Source organism: Hoplias malabaricus, chromosome 8 (genome assembly GCF_029633855.1).
Source record: "Hoplias malabaricus isolate fHopMal1 chromosome 8, fHopMal1.hap1, whole genome shotgun sequence".
Classification (NCBI taxonomy): Eukaryota; Metazoa; Chordata; class Actinopteri; order Characiformes; family Erythrinidae; genus Hoplias; species Hoplias malabaricus.
The window spans coordinates 42,273,776-42,297,548 of NC_089807.1; the positions used below are offsets into that span (position 1 = coordinate 42,273,776).

The 23,773-nt window shown below is 40.8% G+C and overlaps 1 protein-coding gene across 3 annotated transcripts in view; it reads right to left on the reverse strand.

Moving 5' to 3' along the window:
* Positions 1-23,773, reverse strand: part of galntl6 (polypeptide N-acetylgalactosaminyltransferase like 6) — a 258,803-nt gene that overhangs the window by 187,272 nt on the left and 47,758 nt on the right. For all 3 annotated transcript variants that reach the window (XM_066679112.1, XM_066679111.1, XM_066679110.1), the window contains exons 3-4: positions 6,925-7,033; positions 653-791 (exon numbers count right to left, since the gene is read on the reverse strand). In XM_066679112.1, coding sequence (XP_066535209.1) covers positions 653-791; positions 6,925-7,033 — 248 coding nt within the window. The remainder of the gene's footprint in view (positions 1-652; positions 792-6,924; positions 7,034-23,773) is intronic.

The following is a 23,773-nucleotide window of genomic DNA, read 5'->3' on the forward strand; positions in this document are numbered from 1 at the left end:
CATATGCTCCAAAGCAAGCTAATGGACACACTGTACACCTCTGTCTTTCATCTTTGGCTGTGACATCCTCAGATGAAAGAGACTCGCTAAGAGTATAGTGGGGGGAAAAAAATCTGTGAGGCAGCTTTTGCAGAGATGGGTGCTTTAATTATTGTTTATCAAAATAAGCAGATTTTTACTTAGGTTTAGGACAAAAACCCAGCAGCTGTCTTTCACACTGTGTGAACATTTCATGATGAAAGCCAATAGAAAAAGCTCCAAAATGACTTTCATTTAATGTTAAGAAGGGTTTTATTCTTTTTCATATAAAGTGACAATCCTGGAGATTCATGTGTTTCTTTGGTCAATGACGATGTGTCTCTGAGGTCGCCGTTGGTCCCTAGTGTCCTCCACAAGAGAGATTTAAAGCTTCCTTTTAAGTCTTTTCCAATCAAAGCGAAGACTAAATCACCTGACTCGACTCATCAAAGGAGAGCAGAAATCCACCATGAACTGGGTGCGTTGCTCACAGAAGTTGTGCACACACTGGTCCCCGGGGACGAGGCTGGGGACTACCAGAGTAGATGGTTAAATGTTTCATAAGCTGCTATAAAAAGACTTCCTGAAGGGGACGTCATGTAGGGCTTATGGATGCTTTGACAGCGCTACTCACTTTGGATGTCTGATGTCAGGCAGTGAGCGATCCAGAGCGATGTTGTTGCTGACGTAGATGTTAAAGCCATTCTCTTTGTACACTGAGTCATCACACTCATCCTCCACCAGCGGATACGGCTTCCCGTGCTCTCCTTTCCCTGCAACACATCAATATACATATCAGCTGTCTGTGTTTGTGTGTGTGTGTGTGTGTGAGGGAGAGAGAGAGAGAGTTTCTACTAGAGTGCTTTATCAAAGAAAAACAATCACCACAGGTTAAATTTACTGATCACTGAAGCGTACTGCGCATCTTCCTAAGGTGACTGCTCATTGCTCAGTTTATAATATTTTAATTAGAGTAATACTGTGTGAATCTACGGTAATGCATCAATCTGACTCCAATTACAGTTGTGCCTTGTTAATCGAGACACGTGAAAAAGAATCCAAGGAAGCACAGATGTACATTAACCCTATGGAACACGGCAGATGCTGAAACATTTGGCAAAGAACACTTAAATTTTATTAAATCTGCCAAGAGATGAGCTACAGAGCATGTGCATGCACGTTAGACAGGATGAAACATGTCAGGACGTAGAACTGAGGCTTTCGTTGTGTCATGTTTCCATTCACTGTATAAAAGTTGCATGAGGCCTTCTTTTTTATTGGATGCATTGATTTTTTTTTTTTTCACGGAGGAAGCTCAAAAGATTCAAAAAGATTGTGGACACCTGCTCATACAGTATTTTTTTCTGAAATAAAGGGCATTAATAGGAAGATGCCTTGCTTTGCTGCAGCTTTGAGAGCAGCTCCCAGCATTGAAATATTAGTTCTGCATCAAAATCACCACTCCGACTCATTTACTCTATTTCTATGGACATTATACAAGCTTCGTGTGCACTTTAAATAAACGAATTCACTAATTATTCATTCAATCATTCATTATCTGTAACCCTTATCCAGTTCAGGGTCGCGGTGGGTCCAGAGTCTACCTGGAATCATTGGGCGCAAGGCGGGAACACACCCTGGAGGGGGCGCCAGTCCTTCACAGGGTGACACACACTCTCACACACTCACACCTACGGACAATTTTGAGTCGCCAATCCACCTACCATCATGTGTTTTTGGACTGTGTGAGGAAACCGGAGACCGGCAATTACTAAAACAAAATAAAAAGATAAGAAAGAAACGTAATTAGACAGAAACGCAGTGATTTTAAAACGAACACAACGTTCAGATCAAAAGTACTGATTTTAAACACATCGGTGTGTTCACTGACCATGTGCATCTCTGCTTTGGGTTGGTGATATTAACTTCCTGTTTGTGACACATCAAACTTCCAAGCACACCATTGCTTTTCTTGTGAAATTCCTAATAAGTTTGATGTGTCACATGACCCTCTTTCCATTGAAAAAACAAAAGTTGGATCCAAAATGGCCGACTTCAAAATGGCCGCCATGGTCACCACCCATCTTGAAAAGTTTCCCCCCTCCCATATACTAATGTGCCACAAACAGGAAGTTAATATCATCAACCATTCCCATTTTATTAAGGTGTATCCGTATTAATGGCTCACCCTGGGAATACACCCTGGAGGGGGCGCCAGTCTTTCACAGGGCAACACACATTCATACATTCACTCACACACTCACACCTAAGGACACTTTTGAGTCGCCAATCCACCTACAAACGTGTGTTTTTGGACTGTCTGAGGAAACCGGAGACCGGCAATTACTAAAACAAAATAAAAAAATAAGAAAGAAATGTAATTAGACAGAAATGCAGTGATTTTAAAACGAACACAACGTTCAGATCAACAGTATTGATTTCAAACACATCGGTGTGTTCACTGACCATGTGCATCTCTGCTTTGGAAAGTCCAAGACCTTTACTTATAAGTGAAACAACACTGAGGAAACCTTCCTGTTACCTAATGCTTCCATTTTGCAGAAAGAGGTGAAGGGTAGAACACTGTTACTTTGCCAAAGTTTGGAAAGTTTTAACAAAGCATCAGCGAGTCATGCAAATGATGGGGGTGACATTTTTTTGAAGGCTGTTCACCGAATTGGTATCTATGCACAGAATGGTTGCCAAGTGTTTGTGAGGTCGAGATGTTATTTTCTCCTTTTGCATATTTCCAATCCTAGTAGGAATTTCTTTATGAGAAACTGATTTCAAAACAAACCATCATCCCACCCATCCGGTTAATTCTCTCTGACAGATCTTTTGTCTGATGTATAAAAATCACCGTGCTTGAGAAAACAAAATTCACGGTGCAGGACGTCTCCTTTGAAGTGTGGAAAAAAAAAATAGAAAGTTTCCAAAACAAACCCAACAAAACAAAATAATAATAAAAAAAATGTGCTTCACTTCATTACAGTTCAAAAGACAATATGCCCTCAGTATTAGTGAAGAGGAACAGCCTCATATCCATATCCCTCCTTTCAAGTGCGAATAATGAGAAGTGATTGAGGTGCATGATAAAAAAGTTCCCTCCTTGTTTGGTGCTTCTGAAATGATATGATCGTGTTTCGTATGGAGGACTCTGTCAGAGCCTAATGAAAGCATTCTGTCAACTATTCAGTGGCAGATGTCATTCATTTGTTTCACACAATAGCACATTGTTAACAAGCTCTATCTCCGACTGTGTACAGTGCAAAGACCCCCTCCTCTCCGAGTGTGTCCCAGCTTCCCCTCCTCAACGCCTAGTGAATGTGAAGTCATCTCTCCATGCGCATAATTTCAGTAACCTGACAACTTAAAGAGAAAAGATGAATCATAACACGAAGGTATGTATTCCATCACTCATACATTATATGGACACATGACATCTGCTCATCCAACATTTCTTCTGAAATAAAGGACATGTGTACCGGGTGGGCCATTTATATTTATACCATTTATAACGGTTGGTGATATTAACTTCCTGTTTGGCGGCCATTTTGGATTCAACTTATGTTTTTTCAATGGGAAGAGGGTCATGTGACACTTCAAACTTCGAAACACAGCATTGTTTTTCCTTGAGAAATTTCCAATAAGTTTGATGTGTCACATGACCCTCTTCCCATTGAAAAAACAAAAGTTGGATGCAAAATGGCGACTTCAAAATGGCCGCCATGGTCACCACCCATCTTGAAAAGTCCCCCCCCCCTCCCATATACTAATGTGCCACAAACAGGAAGTAAATATCACCAACCATTCTCATTTTATTAAGGTGTATCCATATAAATGACTCACCCTGTATATATATATATATATATATATATATATATATATATATATATGCTGGAACATTTCTAATAGCATTTATTCAGAAGAACATAGCACATTCCACTTAATGTCATGCTTGTTTGAAGAGATCATACAAGACCGAATTTCTGGATGCACATTAAAGAAGCTACAATCACTAAGTATAAGTGGAGTCTATAAACTTTTGGACACATGCTGTGTAAGGGCTTGTAAACACTAGTGAACATGCAGGGATCCAGCTAGAAATGTCTGAATGGAGACAATCCAGTGAAGCTTTCTTTAATCAGATTTAATCAGGCGTGATTTTGTGAAATCAGCCCTAGGCCATACAGTTGCACGTTGCTATGACAACTTGTTATTCCATTTTGCCTTGTGCTAAATGCAAACCACTGAAATAGAAGTAATTGTTACTACTAATGACATGCAACAGCCTTCAGTTGAAAGCCATCCCACCACCTCACGAGCAGTGGTTCCACTGCCATTGTCTTCTGCCAAACAGAAAGCAATTTGTTGATTCAAAGCAACAAGATTGGTGCCGATCCATTATTTATTCCCTGGTTTCATGCACTGACGTCTAAAATTAGTCAGGACTCATGAAAAATAAATGCAAGGCTTTTATCGCCGTGCCTGCTATCATAAGATTTGTCACCAACAGATGGTGTGCATTGAAAGTGCTCTGATGCAATGGACTATGCGTCATGATCCAACGTGACGGGTCAAACCCAGAACAGTTGGGCCGGGATGGCCATATGCAAAGGGACACTGGGCCCTGGCTACACTCGGCAGAGAAGCCATCCACACTCTAATCTCACTAATCACTTTGCTTAATACACTGACTTAGGACTCCATTATACTCCAAAGGCTGTAAAGCTGTAAAACATTCTGGAGTGTTCCCATTGATTAATCATTCTTTTAGAAGGGTTTTATCTCCTGACATGTGACTCGGACCTGTAGGAAATAATTCACCTTTGGTGGGACACTGGAAAATAAAATAAAAAATACAAATTCACAACATAGGGGTAAATATGTTGTTTAGTTGTTTTATTAATAAGTAATACATATTAATAAAGTGACCTGGCAGTGAAATGATTTGATTCCGTTTACGATGCTAAGTTCACATACATATATACATTAATAAAAATACTTAAATGGAAATGTATGAGCCTTAAGGTAATGGAAATCCCTCATTAGAAGAGGTCCCACAAACTTTTCTACATACATCAATATGTCACAGCATTAAAGCTAAGGGTTAGTGAATAATTTGGATCATCTCACATTTCCAAAGAGTTTTCCTGGTGTATTACAGGGTATTCTCTGTATGCAGCAGTTCAAACCTATCAGAATTGGTCCAATAAACTTAAATACCGTTGCATACAAAGTGCAAACCTTCATGGAGATGGTAATTCCTTAATGACAGCGGACTCTTTCAGGAGGATGTAAAGTACTGAGGTGCCACCTACACGAGGAGTCACCTCGCAAATTACAGGACATAAAGGCTCTTAGTGCCAGATACCTCAGGAACACTGGTGTTGAGCTGTTTTGGAAGTATTAGGGGGGACCTGCACATCATTTTCTTTAATCTAATGTCAGATTGGTGCACGGGTGCATAGTGTACCATCAGCAAAACATATATCAATAAACTGACAAGAGCAATGACTTCTGGAAAACAGACACATTAGATACGCTAAATATATTTGGCTTTCTAAAGAGATGTCAACGAAGGTTAAGGGACACAACCTATAAATTATACTGCAATAAACAGAATTTGGCAAAGTGATGCTGAGCTTGGCATAAAAGCAGGTTTTAATAAGATACTTGGGCACTTAATATTCTTAAAAAAATAGTAGGGAAGAGGAAAAATACGTTTCAACAAGCGTTTCAACAGTCGTTTATCTCCTTAATTGTAAGGAACCTAATGCACAGATAATTTAAAGCTGTAAAAGAGAACTCTAACATTATTAAATATATTGTAAACTCAAAAGGATCGATAAAGCCCCTTAAGTCTGAGCGCAAACTGCTAAATCTACACTTACAACCTGGCAATGAATTCAGAATAAAGTGCTGGCCAAAAGGAGTCATCATCGGCACCATTTCAGCACAAGGTCAAGCACATGAGTGAGAGGAATAAGAAAGAAAAGAGTAAAGTTGTGTTTGGCCTGAATAATCACAATCTATTCATGTAGTATTTGAAAACGTTGTATTTTAGTGACCCATTGGACACCATCACATCTGATATAGCGTTAGAGCATAGCTGTGTCTTAGCGGCTCTGAGATATCCATCATAAAAAGGAAATATAAGTGTAGAAACTATTCTCTAAAAACTAAACTAAAAACTGGAATATGTGAAAAACTAACTATTAAATGAACTAACAAACAAAGGTTAATAAAGGTTAATAATAAAACATAAACGTGAGTATTTTATGAATGTTAGAGATCCATGAATACCGATACTGATATCAGGTATTCGCCCGACACTGTGTTAATTTACACACACTCGTAAACGCAAACGAGGCTCCAATCAAAGTGGGTTTCTCTCACTCAAGATGTTTTCCCATTTGTGAGAGCACTGTTCATTGTCTGACGTCTTTTTCTGCTCAAACAAAATCATTTTTTCCACTCTCAAATTTTGAATTGGGTCCAACGCCATTGATCCGACTGCTGCTCTTAACTAAACACTGCTAGTACAGGTGCGGTACTACCCAGCCGTCTTACCAAAGATGCTACTTTATTTATCTCAGAGGGAAATTCTAATTATTGGTGGTGTAATGTGGTAAAATGCTAAATAAAAGATGGACAGTTCATTAGTAATACATTTATTAATATCTACACTATTACACAACGCTCCTGATTGCTTAATTCTAAGTAAGTATGGGCATCGGTATCAGCAAGTACAAAAATACACATACTTGTACTCTTACTCAGTGGGAAAAAATGTTATTTATGCATCCCTAGTGAATGGCGTTGAGAATAAATATATTTTTGACCAAACAGAAGCCTGTAAAATCCCATTCGTTCAGCTCTAAAGCAGGATAGTAGTGGGCATACCAACACGCAGCTCATCTCTCCTGATGCTCTCATTGTCGTGCCAGTCTCTCCTCCTCAAACCGTCCGTCCAGCTGTACACATGTCCATCACTCAGACCCAGTGGGAACCCCTGAAAAACAGAGACACCACCGAGACATGTTCAGTTACATCACACGCCTGACAGCTACAGACCACACCATCATTATTTCATTCTTTCGCTGAGTTTTTAAGACACAAACTCAACACATTTAAGAAATGTTCTAAAACGTGTTGCACGGCATATTCACGGCATAAAAATAAACGTTTTCACATCTCATAACGGTTAATACCTGTACTATGATTTATGGTATGTTTAAAAATGCTGTGTGTTCTTTCATTTCATTCTTGGAAATGACAAAATTGGTGGCTAGATGGTACCCATTTTAGACGTTTTAGACAACACAACGTGTGTATAGCTGAGACGTCTGAAGCATGTGTACCGTACCGTGTGTCTGTATCTCATATTTGAATCAAGTCTTTTAGACAAAAGGACAGGTTTGAAAGTAGCAGCCAAAAATGTAAATAACTCACATTACAGTCATCTATTTACACTATTTTTAGCTTGAGATCTGATCTCCCCCTTTACAACACGACCACGGAATGAATGGTTAAAGTCTATGAATGCGATCTGATGCAACTGCTCCCCTCCTCTCCTCCTGCTGCTCAGCCTGTCATTAAAAAGCTGCATATCAACATGTTTTTACTTTTACATCTGTATTTTGTTGTAGATGATTTAAGAATACTGAACTCTAAAACCAATATCATGAATAATATTAAATCAAAGACACTGTTACACTCCTAGAATAAGACTAGAGACATAATAATATCATTAGGAATACTATACTTACTAAAAGTAAATGTTTATTGCATCATTTTGAGACCCAGACCCAAATTTCTCTTACGCAATGATCAGTTCCGGGTAGAAAGGTTTGTTTTTTCTTGTGTCAGAAGAAGCCTGTAATCACTGTAGTAACCGTGTGTGTGCTGCATGTATCCCTTCTGCGTTTGATATATTTTGAGGATTTTGTGAGGAGGAGACTTGCCGTAAGCTAATTTCTCTTTGGTTTTACTGCCGCTGCTTGCATTGCTCCCAGTTACAGCTGAGAGTAGCTCTCAAGCTTTATAGTGAAAATAGAGGTGAGGACAGAGAGGGCCATCACGCACCTCTGTTGTTCTGACACTTCATTTATCTGGGCAATAAAAGCTAGCAAGTACCAGAGAAGTGGAGCTCTAGAGAGTCAAAGAGCTTTAATCTGATCCAGTACTGGCCTGGTCCATTTTCTATTTCAGCGCCAGTTTGTGTGTGTGTGTGTGTGTGTGTGTTTTGACACATTCTAGAAGCCCTGCTGGTTCATTTTTTAGCATCAGTAAGTGAGAGAGTGTACATTCAATGAAAATTTCCAGTATCACTTCAACTGAAGTGTCCTTGAATATAGACACAGAGCTGGACGATACGGCCAAACTTTATATCACAATATAGTTCTAAATTCCAGTCGATATTATATCATTCCAATATCAATATAAACAACAGGGAAGCCAGAAAAAAACTGCCCAGAACAAATACGGAACACTACATCACCATCAAACATAAACCTCTTGGATTTGTCAATATTAATATTTTTAAACTATATTCAAAAACTGAGGGCAGTGAACTGTAATTAATGTCAGTCCGTGAAAAATGCTATAAATAATGTTCATGGTGGGCCATTTATATGGATACATCTTAATTTCTTGTGAAAATCCCAATAATTTGATTCATCACATGACCCTCTTCCCATTGAAAAAGTTGGATCCAAAATGGCCGCCATGGTCACCACCCATCTTGAAAAGTTTCCCCCCTCCCATATACTAATGTGCCACAAACAGGAAGTTAATATCACCAACCATTTCCATTTTATTAAGGTGTATCCATATAAACGGCCCACTCTGTATATTGAAATATTGAAAATGTGTTTCAAAATAATATCATTATTATTGAAACATTTTATATTGCGAGATATATATACACACACATCAGCTCTATAGACATATTATATAGAACATAAGCTGATAATGTGTAAAAACCCTAGTTACTCATTAACACAACAACAACAAATCAGATATATACATATAAGCGATTTTAGAGTGGCATTTTCAGAAATAGTATCACCACAAGTAAACTAAAAATAGGACTTAGGTAGTGACCAAGTTCCAGCAACAACTAAAGCAGCACACTGTGTTGGAATGAAAGTATGAATGAAAGTCAGATATATATATAAAACAAGGGAACAAAACTCCTGTCAACTTATCAATTGCAGGAGTGCAGAGGAAATACTGCTGGTGGCCATGTTAGACTCCATGCTCCCTCATCAGCAGTGTGCATTCTGAGAGAGGCTAAGTGGCACAGCACAGGTGGAAGCAGAGCGAGGTCATTACTGTAATGGCAGCCGCTCTTTCGGAGAGCACGCTCAGAGTAATTTGCATAGCTACAGAACTTGACATGAAATAATTGCCTTGGATGAAAGGTAATTCCATTCTTTGAGAGCACAATTTTGGCCTGCTTCTTTATTTATTAAGGCTGGTAATTTCTCCCCCTCCTGCTTTTCTGGAGGAAACTTTCGAGACAGCTCAGGGCTTCAGCTCACAGAGCAGAAGGAGCTCATGCCCAGCTCATAAAGGCAAGGTCGCATGGAGTCAAAAGCAGTCGGAAATATTTCATTACCTGGCCTCCGGGGCATTGCTGGAAACAACGGGGTCTGAATTTCTTTAAGCTGGCTGGCACCTAGACTCGCTCTAGTGAACTGTGCTTGCTCAAACCAATGAAGCACAGCTGGAGGAGACTCTCAAAGAAAGGACATTAAAGAGGGCACCCTTAGAGCAATATTTATTTCCAGCCATCGTAAACCACTTGAATCTTTTAAATACTCAATATAATAATTGAATATTCTAAAACCTCAGGTTTATGTCTTCTGCATACTTAACGGCATAGAAAGACTGACTCCTAATGTTGAAACATGCATGCGCGTGAAGGAACGTTATTTCACGTTCTGCTGCTAATTCAGACGTATTTCAAAAGGTGGCGCTTCTACACCGTCTGTTGTTAGTTCAGTCATGTTTCACATACTGCTTTTCCACCTGCGAGGGAACGGAATGGTCCCAGTTTGTGAACTAAATTGGGAACCATTCAGCGCATTTCCACCGACATTAACTGGTTCACAAACCAATAAAAAAAATAGTTCCCAGCTGGAACCAAAGAACAGGAGGTTCTTCCGTGGGAACTGTGCCCAGGTTTAGTAACTCATGAAAGAGCTCTGAGCCTCACTCACAGTGTTATCGGGGTCATTTACAAATTTCATATAAATAAATAATAGGAAATACACTCCGTTTGTGTGTGTTTCTGGGGCTGTGTTTGGTTCTGCATTGTTTAGGTTGAGCTCCTTCTTTCATTTCTGCATTTACAAGTCCTGCTCTCCATATTTTCTGTACAACACAATCCCATAATAAAAGTAACAAAGACATTGATATGAAGCACCAAAGCTTCTACAGACCTTCCAATGACAAGGGTATGTTTTGGGCTTTTCTGTTTTTGAAATGCAAGAAACGCCTCTGTGACAACGGCTATGTGGCTAATGGCAGTCGGGCAAAACTAGGCTTGCCTAGTTTCTCTTTGTTATATGTGTATGTACTTACAGCAAGGGAACACCTCTGAGATACCCTTAGAAATGGTGCTTTATTGTTCACTCAGGGTTCTCTTTAAACCTCCTACAAATCTCAAGAACTCCAAACAGCAAACCATTCGATCCTTCTAAAAGCATCACGCCATTTTCTCCAGTATTTCTGGTCTACTTCATCCTTGAAGATATACAGCCTTCAGTCATACACTCCAGGCTTTGAGGTTTTCAACTCGAGTTTATGCCTGGGCCACAGTTACATCAAACACTCTTGCACTGTTCTTCTTCACAAACAAGGGTAAACAATTTAACAGACGTCCAACAAAGCAAGGAGCCCAGACATCCAATGCTTTCTTATTTTCTCTTTTTTGTTCTGAGAAGTGCATGATGCCAGTCTGAGAGACACATGAGGACAATGCGATTGCATGCACCACAAACAGCCTGAAATACTTCAGCTATACAGGCAGAGCAGAGTACAGGCAAATGCAACTACTTCCCAACCTACACAGCAAATAACACCTCCATTAACACAAGCCCAAAATACCAAAATTAGCAGGTAGAATTATTTCGGTATTTCTCATCTTCCAGCTTGCAGGGAGTTTATGCTAATTAGTCTATTCCTCCCTATTCATACCAAAAAAAAACCTGTCAGAACCAAACATAGAACCACATCCTGACATCCACAGCACAAAATAAGCCTTCCATCTTGTTTGGAAGATATGACCTCCCTCCGTATTCATTTTATAACCACACATCTGCCTGTGGTTATGGAATTTGGTTTCACAAGCCAGCAGCATGATGCACTCAAGCCCATCTCTCTCTCTCTCTCACACACACTCTCTTTCTCTCTCTCACACACACACACACATTACCTTCTCAACATTTCTTCCATTCAGGCGCTCTCAGGCATATTTAGCCGTTCTCTGGCAGTCCGTCAACCCCTGCTTCCCCCCACACCAATTCCAGTAAATTTAGCAATTACTGGCTTGGTCCAGACAGCAGTAGGGTGGCAGCCTGCACAATGTCCTGCTTAATTAAAGCTGCCAATGGAAACCTGTGGTAGAGAGTCTGTCTTCACAGGGCTTTGCTTCACACATCTGTGTACTGCTATAGAAAGATCTTGGAGAGGTGCGCGTAGACTCGCTAAACAAATCTGATGCCTAATTAACATCAGGGTGGGCAGAGATTTCCTGTAATTCCTTCACAGTATAATCATAATAATACATTACATTTATACACTGACAGGTGACACGGTGGCGCAACATTAGGTGTCGCTGCACACAGCTCCGAGGTCCTGTGGTTGTGAGTCTTTGAGGAGATGTGTTCTCCCTGTGTCTGTGTTGGTTTCCTCCGGATCGTCCTGTGTCCTCTAACAGTGCGAACACACATGTTGGTTATTCATTATATTGACTACTTAAAAGTGTCAATGGGTGTGAGTGTAGCTACAGACAATGAATGAACAAATGAATGAATAAATGAATAAATTAATTAATTAATTTGTTACGCTACACAGGGAGTGTTGCATCCAGTGATTGCAGGTAGGCTCTGGACTCACCATGACCTAAAACTGGATAAGTAGTTACATAAAATGAACGAACGAATGAATGAATTAATTGGTTTATATGGTGTCTTAATCAATCAATCTACAGCAAACAAGAGATACACACTAACATACAACAACAAAGAACGAGGAAAAAAAACACCTTCTCCAGGCCATACACTCTTAAAAATTATGGCTCTACAAGGGTTCTTTATTAAAGAAAATTGTTCTATATAAAACCCTTAATGCTTAAAGAACCTTCTGCATGATAAAAGGGTTCTTTGCCTCAGGGCTTCTTCAGATGGATTGAGAATGTACTATAGATGGCTCTATACAGCACGTTTTAGAAAAGGGTTCTCTATGCAACCAAAAACAGATCTTCTATTGTAACAAGCTTGATATCGCAACAGTAGAAGAACCATATTTTGTGCCGTATAGAACCCTTTAATCATGCAAAAGGTTCAAGTGTTTTCAAGTGTTCAGAACCCTTGTAAAACTAGGGCTGTTCCAAATACCACTTTTTTGGGCTTTTTTTGCGCTGTGGTTCAAAGTGCGGCTTTGCTCGCTAACCTGCTAACTAGCTCGCTAATCTGCTAACTAGCTCGCTAACTAAAGGCACAAAGTATACACATTTTAACTAGTTTGACTGGAGGTGCTCTAATATCAGACACAAAGCTGACAAAGCTGGCATCGCCTTGCTTCACTGTAAGTGTGTTGTTTTAGCATGTTTTATATTATTCTTTAGATTTAAGCTTCATTTGCACAGACTTTTATGTTGATGAGCCTGAATGTGGTGGAGTATCGCCTGTATCGATAATCACATGTATCCATAAATACCCTAACCTCTAAATTAGAACCCTAATACATGTCCAATTAACAAACAGCTGAATACCCAAATATTTGGGGCCAGCTATTGCTCAGAAAATCAGCTTTCGGCGCCTGCTTTAAAATTAAAGCTGCACTTGGGTTCCCAGCATGGCTCCGGTCACTAACTCGTGCCTACACTGAGCCACTAAGGGCACAGAGTGTAAACAAATAAACCAGAGCTACGTGGAGGTGTTCTAATTTGAGGCGTAAATCTGACAAAATGAACTGTAGATTTGCCATGCTTCGTTGTAAGTAGGCTGCTGTAGCATTGGGCTGTTTTAGGCTTCGTTCAAGACTTTGATGTTGACAAGGCTGAATACATGTGGAGTGGAGGGCTGCCTTTATTGCCACGTTTATCCAAAAAAATTAATGTCCAAATCCAAAATTATACACCGAATACCTACTCAACGAATGAATACCCGAATATTCGGGACCAGCCTTATGTAAAACCATCGTTTTTAAGAGTACACTATATAAGTCTACAGCTCACAACCCAGTGAGAAAGTCCCAGACTCATGGCTATCAACACTAACAACGGCAGCCGAGATGAAAGCCATTAACTTGATGGAAAGTCTCTCTCAGTTTCACGATAGAGAAACTCCCAAGGCATTGTGGAAAATTCAAAACAAAGTTAATTACAAATATAATGCAAGCAATAAAAAGAAATACAAAACACATGTATCTAATATACAGTGCAAGGGCAATTAAATGACATTAACAATTAATACACTGGAAAAGCCCTTTAAATCAAAGTTATGAAATAATAATACGACGTACCCAAGGGACCAGTGTGCTTCCAGTGTATCAGTATAATACCTGTGCTTATTTCTTTCTTCATAGTGCACAGGAGTATGCACTGCTGTGAATAATAGCGGGACCAAGCTTGTGGAATTTGTCAGGTTAGACAGTTTAACTGTAATCAAAGTGTGCCCTTGGAAATAGTTTAAGTTAAATTGTAGCAGTAAAAGCAGGAGGGAGGGCGCGTCTCACACAGACACCGAGTACAAGCACACTGCCAACAACATACACACACGTACACACGGATACAGTAAATATATCCACGGGAAGATTTGTTTATATCCTGTAGCTGAGACATCCATTGTGCTTTGCTGCATCTCTTCCTGTCCACAGCAGCTCATTATGCTCATACAGCAGTCTGGCCATGTTTACACTTCAACTTTCGATGTGAATCAAATACAACTGGCTGCACCTGGTTCAGCTCTGAACTCCACGAACCAAACCTACTTTACCTGCACCGGAGGTGCTACTGATCCAACTTTGCACTGTAGATACCAACATAACATGACCAAACCAACCATGTCAGGTATTCTGACTTCTACCATGATGAAGGTTGTTAAATGGTAAGCTCCTCATGGAACTGGCTTCTAACTTCACTCATTCAACTCACATACTCATGCATGTTTAGGATCTGCCCTACTAGGGATGATACTCAGTGCTTCACATCAGTTTGAAGAACAAAAAAAATACATGGCCCTCATCTTATCTTTTCATATTTGTTTTAAAGGAACACTAGGTAAGATTTGGTATTTTTGCTCCTAGCCTCTACCTATAGTTACAGAGTGTAATTCACATTTACAGCACTGCCCTGAAATCAAGTGCGAAGGGGGGCGATCCTACCATCCTTCGAAAGTTACACAGTGAAGTCTCTACAGGGCTGAGCCCAGAGTAGCTAAGACAAGAGGTTCTATTCTCCATCAGTGGAGGATCACAGTGATTTTGAAGCTGTTGTTGTAAAGTAAAATACTAACAAGTGTTCATTAAAAACACATCAATTAACTAAGTACAAGCTCTTTAACACACGTCAGGTTTGTCCAACTATTTGACTCTGTAGTTGCTCTTTGACACAGTATTTAAATACATCTGAAGTGAGTACTAAGCCAGTGCAAGTTTATGATAGCTTCCTTTTCATATTAGACTCGGTATATTAGACTCAGGCCTCGCTTCTGTGGCGTTGGACCTGAATGGGTTTCATTACAAAGGACTGTGTGTACCTGTCCCCCGAGTTAGGGTTCTGTAATGCTTACATTAAAGTGCAGAGCTCGTCTCCAGGCGTTACTTTGCCTTAAAACCTCCATCTGCCAAAAAAGCAATTGGTGCAGCGCTATCCTGCAAGGACCACATTTGCGAATAATCATTCATTCCCACATTTCAACCCTGCATTTTACACAATGCCTCTCACTTCAATTCACATCCCCCTTCTTTCATCTCTTTCTTTTCGGCACAGATAAGCGAGCAGCTGTTTCATGCACTTGCCAGCACTGCCATCTAATTATGTCGTTTAGAGGCGCTGTCTAAAATTTAAAAAATAAAAAAGAAAGTCTGGGCTTTTTTTTTTTTACAGCTTCTTCTTCTTCTGGCCGATTTTAAATGGAAGGCTGTCCATTGACCGCTGCTGGTTCACAGACGTTTGAGTGTCAGTGTGATTCCAGGCTCTCAGTGTTTGGTAAATAGAATCCCTCCTGAATGGCCTTCGCTAGGCACTGAAAGGCATCTGCTTTACGCCGACTGCTAAAAGCCCAGTAAACAGGCGGAGATGCTGTGGACATTGATGATTAAAATCATAACTTGGTGCATTTCTCTGGAAAGACTGTGGCCAAAGTGCCTTTGACGCAATGACACAGCATCCATCCCAGACATTGTTTTCGCACTGGTTCAAACAAATACATGGAATTTTGTAGATCTCTGAAGAGATGCAGCTTCCTTTGTGATCACTAGGGCTGTTGCTTTGCTATGATTGGTCAGAATGTAAGAGCAAACAGTTCCTCCATTACTTTTCCCAATTACTGTTTAAAACATATTTGCATATCTGCAATAATCTACAAGCTACCTGTTTATAAACTAGTCTGAAATTAATAGCATTTGGCAGACAATAATCCAGATTCAATTAAATTTGTAATCATGTTGCCAAGGACAAAGACAGAGAGAGAGCTTCCTGCCCAGACAGGGACCTGGATGTGGAGGACTGAATTTTATTCAATATTCTACATTAAACGCACAGTGAGATCCCAGTTATTTTAATTTAATTACAGCGGTACGCACAACTTAACATCTGTGTCTACAATAAGTACAAGTTAAAGTAGTGGATTTCACTAATTATTAAGGGTGTGTTCATACGTGGATTTATAATATCCAATAAAATATCATGGGGAATTTAAAGGTAATCTGAAGAATTCAGGAAACCTCAACTCCCAAAAAACTAAGTGCTTATGTCAAATGATAAAGAAATTACATTACAGCTTCAAAATCATTGTAATGCTTCACTGACCTGTAAAACCTGTCATTGCTGCACTGGGCTCAGCACCTCAGAAACTGATTTTGTAACTTTTGGAGGAGGGTAGGAACACCCACCCTTACCCTCCACCCCTTGATTTAAAGACTAACATCATAGGAGTGTTGTAAGTGTACAATATATTCATCAACTGTAGTGGCAGCCCAGGAGCAAAAATACCAAATCTTACCTAGTCTTCCTTTAATAGCCTTTACAAGCAACGAGGTCTGTATTTCATAAAACGTAACGCCATAATCTTCACAACCTGTTTTTGTGTGAATTTAAATCTCGGCCTAACACCACGTAACCTTGAAAAGTTAGCTTAGGCTGTCATACAGCGATGATACTGATTCCTATGTGTAATCACCCTAGTGCTAATATTTACATTTAAAAGACTGCAGACTGACCACCAGCAAAAGTCCTCTAAGGTTAATAATGAATCACCTACTGGTAAATCCTGCTTAACTCCTGTGTTCCCTGAAGTTCCCAGCCCTCAGCCCATATCTGGACTGCAGGACACATTCATTATCCGAGCATGAATGATCACCTACACTCTGCTAATGAGACTGCCATCTGCACATCGTTGTGCTTTTTCATATCCTGGACATACACGAGCCCTGGCTGTGTCCAGACTCAGGATGAACTGGCCTCTAACAAATGTCCAATCTAGGAGACCAGCATGCCCTGACCTACATCGTTTGGCTTCTGGTTCCTGTTGCGGGTAAGAAGAAGGAGAAAGCACTCGTTCGTCTAGAGAGCAGACAATGACGAGGCTGATGTTGATGATGATGAGGACGATGATGGTAGTTTTTGAGACATCTGCCGTCAGTGCATCATCCACCTCAGTTTCTGGCAGCACCTCATTGAAAGTCATGAATAGATGATTTGAATGTTTTCGCTCGGCGGCTATGAAAAACAACCGAGCGGAGAGAGAGGTTGTAATCAGTGAACTGGCAAGTCGAGCGCCATTACACGATGTGAGGGAGAAAGCAGGAATCCCCTACTCGAAGGATGTTCGAACTCTGTATGTTTACATATGTGCATTTGCACTTTAAAGCAGCCCCTTCTTGGCAATGCTTTCCTTTGGAGATTATAGAAGACACGTGTGCCCTGCTGACTGTCCCTAAAAGGGGACACATTAAAGTAGGCTTGAGAACAAGGCGAACTGCGATGAGATGCCATCATTCATTTGATGCATTTATTTTTTTCAGGCCCCCAAAGAAATAATATTCTTTCTTTCATAGTAATGATCTAAGAAGAATGAGATCAGAGCGGTTATGATAAACACATCGAAAGAGGAATAAGGTACAAACCCGGGAAAAGGAAAAAGGCCACAAAAGCACTGAAGTGTATGAAAACATCACAGTGTCACTTTCTGCCGAGTTTGGTTTTCCAATTAACCTCCAGTCCTCCACAGAGAGACAGGCTCTGTGTCTGATAATGTTGAGTGTGAGCAGGATCCTCCTCTTCTACAGTGAGATTACACATCTGCCCAATTTACAGGGGAGATCAGACACCAGGGAGAGAGATTATCACACACTCACACATACAAACCCCTGTCCTACACTATGCAATAGCTACAACATATCTGTACTTTGACTGATTACGTTTTTCAACATAATCACATCCTGTCATTTTCTTCATTTTGATCTCATTGTCCTAGAAACCCGTAACTTCAAATGTCAATTCTGTATCTTTTGAGTTGTATGTGGCTTAACCTGGGGAAAGAGGCAGAAGAGATGGGTCTAATGTCAATGAAATGAAACAGAGCAGAATCGGTAAAACCCTTCCATGAATTCAGCAGGTAACTCAAATAGAGCTTCAATGGAGAGTTATAGCTGCTCTGACAAAAGAAATATCCCCATGTTGATGGAGCTAGTGTTTAATATACTTCTGTAAAGCATAGTTAAACAAGGCAATTTCAATGTGCTTTCAGTGGGAAAATGCTCCGATTTAACATACATCTTCATCAAAATATAATTTTCTTGCAATTAAGCCAACACAGCATGGCTAGCTAGCTTCATAGTGTTACATAATCTGGCAGGGTGAAACAAAAAAAGGCACCACAGCACTGCGCTCACACAAGAATCTCTAGAACTCATTGTTTCTATCACTTTCTGGCATCAGCATGGGTTTCAAAATAAGCCAAGCTCCAGCTGGAACAGAATCCACAACACCACATCCTCTGTTTACCATATCAAACTGTAAACAGATGAGTAAGGTCCAGCAACAAACAGATACTGTACTGTAAATTTCCCTTTGCTATCACTGATATCTCACTGTTCTGATTGGTAACAGTTTTAGACACCGAACTGAATGTTTTCTTGGTACAGAACAATACACATTATCATCATCTTTGTAATGTCACTTCCTTTCACTACAAACTACAACCCCAAGGATTCCCCGGGGACACTGGGGAGATAATGGACAGCTCCCACACTAATCGATGACCAAGACACTGCTGTCCATCCTTCAACTGATTGCTTCTCACCTGTTCACTGGGTATTTTAGAGGTGTGTACATAACTTCATAGCACATTCGCTAACACACTCACACCTACGCACCTTTTGAGTCGCCAATCCACCTACCAACATGTGTTTTTAGAGCGTGGGAGGAAACCGGAGCACCTGGAGGAAACCCATGCAGACACAGGGAGAACACACCACACTCCTCACAGACAGTCACCCAGAGGAAACCCACGCAGACACAGGGAGAACACACAACACTCCTCACAGACAGTCACCCGGAGGAAACCCACACAGACACAGAGAGAACACACCACACTCCTCACAGACAGTCACCCGGAGGAAACCCACACAGACACAGGGAGAACACACCACACTCCTCACAGACAGTCACCCGGAGGAAACCCACACAGACACAGGGGGAACACACCACACTCCTCACAGACAGTCACCCGGAGGAAACCCACGCAGACACAGGGAGAACACACCACACTCCTCACAGACAGTCACCCGGAGGAAACCCACGCAGACACAGGGGGAACACACCACACTCCTCACAGACAGTCACCTGGAGGAAACCCACACAGACACAGGGAGAACACACCACACTCCTCACAGACAGTCACCTGGAGGAAACCCACACGGACACAGAGAGAACACACCACACTCCTCACAGACAGTCACCCGGAGGAAACCCACGCAGACACAGAGAGAACACACCACACTCCTCACAGACAGTCACCCGGAGGAAACCCATGCAGAAACAGGGAGAACACACCACACTCCTCACAGACAGTCACCCGGAGGAAACCCACGCAGACACAGGGAGAACACACCACACTCCTCACAGACAGTCACCCGGAGGAAACCCACGCAGACACAGAGAGAACACACCACACTCCTCACAGACATTCACCCGGAGGAAACCCATGCAGACACAGGGAGAACACACCACACTCCTCACAGACAGTCACCCGGAGGAAACCCACGCAGACACAGGGAGAACACACCACACTCCTCACAGACAGTCACCCGGAGGAAACCCACGCAGACACAGGGAGAACACACCACACTCCTCACAGACAGTCACCCGAAGTGGGACTCGAACCCACAACCTTCAGGTCCCTGGAGCTGTGTGACTGTGACACCTACCTGCTGAAATATTTTTCAGTAAAGTATATTATTGCAGTTGAAACAAAACCTCATATTTAAATTTTTTCACCAACAGAACTTGTCCACATCAGTTCGGAGTAAAATATTTTGGTGGATTACTTTTCTTAAGTTAAACATGGTTCTTTTTCTTCTAAGACATTATCAGTTCTGCAAGTGGGAAGTGACAGCTTCTTTATTACAGCAGATAAATATCTGTTTAGAAAATCTGCAGCACATTTCATTCGACCGATGGAGTTCCTAAATCTGTTCACAAATGCATGTATATATCTACAGGGAGGTAATCTGAATGTCATACAAACAAATTTGCATATGAGCGCATCTCCAGTCATGACAAAAGTAGCTGAATATATCAACACTGAATGTTGTTGAGTAATTTTGATTAGAGACAAATGTACCACACTGTGCACCCTGAAAATCTAATTAGCAGCAATGAATGTAGAGTTTGACAACGTCTAAAAAGCACATTTAAACACGCTGTGCTCAGCTTCTCTTGTTAACCCTCTTTTCTGATGTGTTTTTCTTTCAAAACACAACTCACTGGCCCAACTCACTTGGCTCCGAGCAGAACAGCTTCTTGGATCCGGACGCCAGGTCCTGATGCAGATTTCTCATCGTTATGGCACGCATTATTGCTTTCTGCTCCTCAGCTTTTATTTCCATGAAGCCTTTCCCCACGAATAAGGCTGCGTTGAGTGAAACACCGATGGCGACACACAAATTGAAGTGCATTTATTATGTCTTATGTTCTTAAAGCAATTTTTATTGCAAAATAAAATTACCATATAATTACTTTCATCTCATATATATTATTCATAGGAGGCACTTATGCATATGCACATTTACTCACACACACAGGCGGGCACACACACACACACACACACGCATAAAAATTCAGGCAGTGCAATTCAACAAGAAACCCCATTCTCCATCACCTGCTCCAAGGACAAACTACAGTTTGTTGACAAGTTTACTGACAAAAGTCCCCAGCTGTGACCTTGTGAGATTATAATGAGCCGGAGCAATTTTGTTGGCCTTAAGTAACATTTTCAATAGAAATACACATTTATAAAACCCCAAATGACATTATAGTGCATTTATAAGACATCGTACACATGTGAATGCAGTAGAAATCACAATCAGAATTAAAGACTACCTTTCAAACTCACTGCTGATGCCCGTTTAAAGATTTCCTACCATTAAAAAGAGGTTTTAAATGGTTTATATTGGGAGAGAGTGGGGCTGGACAATTATTCAATATCGATATATAATCGCAATGTTTCAATATTTCAAAAATGATATGATTTTTCAATATATCAGTATACATTATTTACACCATCTGTCACTGACTGATGTTCACTGTTCAGCACTCAGTTTAAAAATTAGTTTGATGGTGATGTCATGTTTCTTGGATTTTATATGGTTCATGTCGATATCAGAGTAATGTTGTATCAACCAAAATTATTAAATAAATTGTGATATAAACGTTGGCCATGTTTTGTAAACCTATGAAAGAGTTTTTTTTTTTTTATTATGATGAAATTCACGTACACGTCTTCTGTTCGCTTTAGTGCGACTGAGAGAACGGGAAGTGACTCACTACCCTCAGAGGTTTCACTACCCTCAGAGGACCACCACAGGGAAGGTATGATTTGGGCGGGGGATCATCCTCAGTGCTGCAGTGACACTGACGGTCAAAGACAGTCACCCAGTGGGGGCTTTAACCCACAACCCCAGGATCCTGGAGCTGTGTGAGCTGTAGCGACACCACCTGTTGTGCCACTGTGACACCCCATGGTGTTTTTAGTGTTATCAAAATGTATTTTTAATCTTTTTTTTTATACTGTGTCAATAAAATCACACAAGAAACTAAAGTTTCTCCTGTGAGTCTTAAAACACTTCAATTCAGTTTCACGTCACACATCTAAATAAGAACCTTTGATAGGCCACAGTGTGACCTGCAAGATGTAGTTGAATCTATTTCTAAAACATCTAACAAGTTCCCATTGTCACAATTGAGGCAGGATGCGGACGTACACGCAAGGAATATTTAATTAAGCTAAACCAAGTCAAACATAAGAAACAGAAAACAAACACACACATGGAGACAAGGAAACAAACTAAAACTTAGTTGAACATAACAACCGTTAACTTGTGGCAATGTGTAAGAAAACTGACAAAAAAAACACATATCTACACACACAAGAACTGACCAGGAAACACTGAAACAAAGGGACTGTATATACACACAGAGCACTGACAAGGAACACCTGGGGACAATAACGAGAGGGCAGGACTACAAAGGAGACACTGACGAGTGGGCGGAGCTAAGGCGGGACTAGGGCAGAGACAAGAACAACACCATGAGCACATGGTGAGGAAAACAGACAGTATGTTACACCCATTCCCATCTAGCAACCCATTTATAGCCTCGACATATACATCTTCAACTGATTTCTGTTCAGAGTTTGATCTGAATCTGGGGTGGCACTGAGGTTCCATTTTGAAAGAGGTTTTCTAAACCATCTGTAAGAAGCATAGCTGGTGTTTTTCAGGATCTACTGGTTGGTGAATATTGCTCCCGAAATGTGTTGATACATACACTGACCATATTTAGTTATCAACCACTCATAGAGACTACAGTGTAAAGAGAATGGGAGCTTTGATGTTATTTGCTGTGAATATTCATTCATTCATTCATTATCTGTAACTCTTATCCAGTTCAGTGTCGCGGTGGGTCCAGAGCCTACCTGGAATCATTGGGTGCAAGGCGGGAATACACCCTGGAGGGGGCACCAGTCCTTCACAGGGCAACACAGACACACACATTCACTCACACACTCACACCTACGGACACTTTTGAGTAGCCAATCCACCTGCAACGTGTGTTTTTGGACTGCGGGAGGAAACTGGAGCACCCGGAGGAAACCCACGCAGACACGGGGAGAACACACCACACTCCTCACAGACAGTCACCCGGAGGAAACCCACTCAGACACATGGAGAACACACCACACTCCTCACAGACAGTCACCCGGAGGAAACCCACGCAGACACAGGGAGAACACACCACACTCCTCACAGACAGTCACCCAGAGCGGGAATTGAACCCACAACCTCCAGGCCCCTGGAGCTGTGTGACTGTGACACCTACCTGCTGCACCACCGTGCCGCCCTGCTGTGAATATGTTTCTGTATTAACATATTGTGACTAATCTATAAACCAACAGGCTTCATTCTTCTTCTGTACAAAATGCATACACATACACAACAAACATAGTCCAGATGTATGGTTTTTCTCTTATTTATCCAGTAATTAAAATGCTGTCTGTATATTGTTTCAGGGTTTAATCCAGTTATCTATGAAAATGCATAATTTACAGAGGAATTATGAGTTTTCTTGGAGTAAAGATGCATCTAATTGTATATTTAAACAAATAACAATACCTGTATCCTACATATATTTTGTATATTTTTATTTGTTTAAAAGTTTTTATTAAAGTCTTTGATGTAAGACCCTGCGGTCCAGTTCGGCTGCTCAATGCTGAGAGTTGGAGTGTCTTACATTGCTTTAACAATGTCACAGTTCCAGACCAAACCTAATGTAAAATATCTGCGGGTTTTACATAAAGTAAAATATGCCCGAATGTTCATTATGTGATCTGAAATAACACAAAAACACTGTTTGATCTGACACTTCTAAATTTCTCTCTAACCTGCCGCTGCCTAAATTACTGCCGCTGAGATCAGAGCGTGCCCGAGAATGAGCAGTGATTGAACTGTTGTTTTGTTTATTTATGACTTTTTTATTCCTTTTGCTCGACTGATGAATAATGTCTGAGATAGGGCT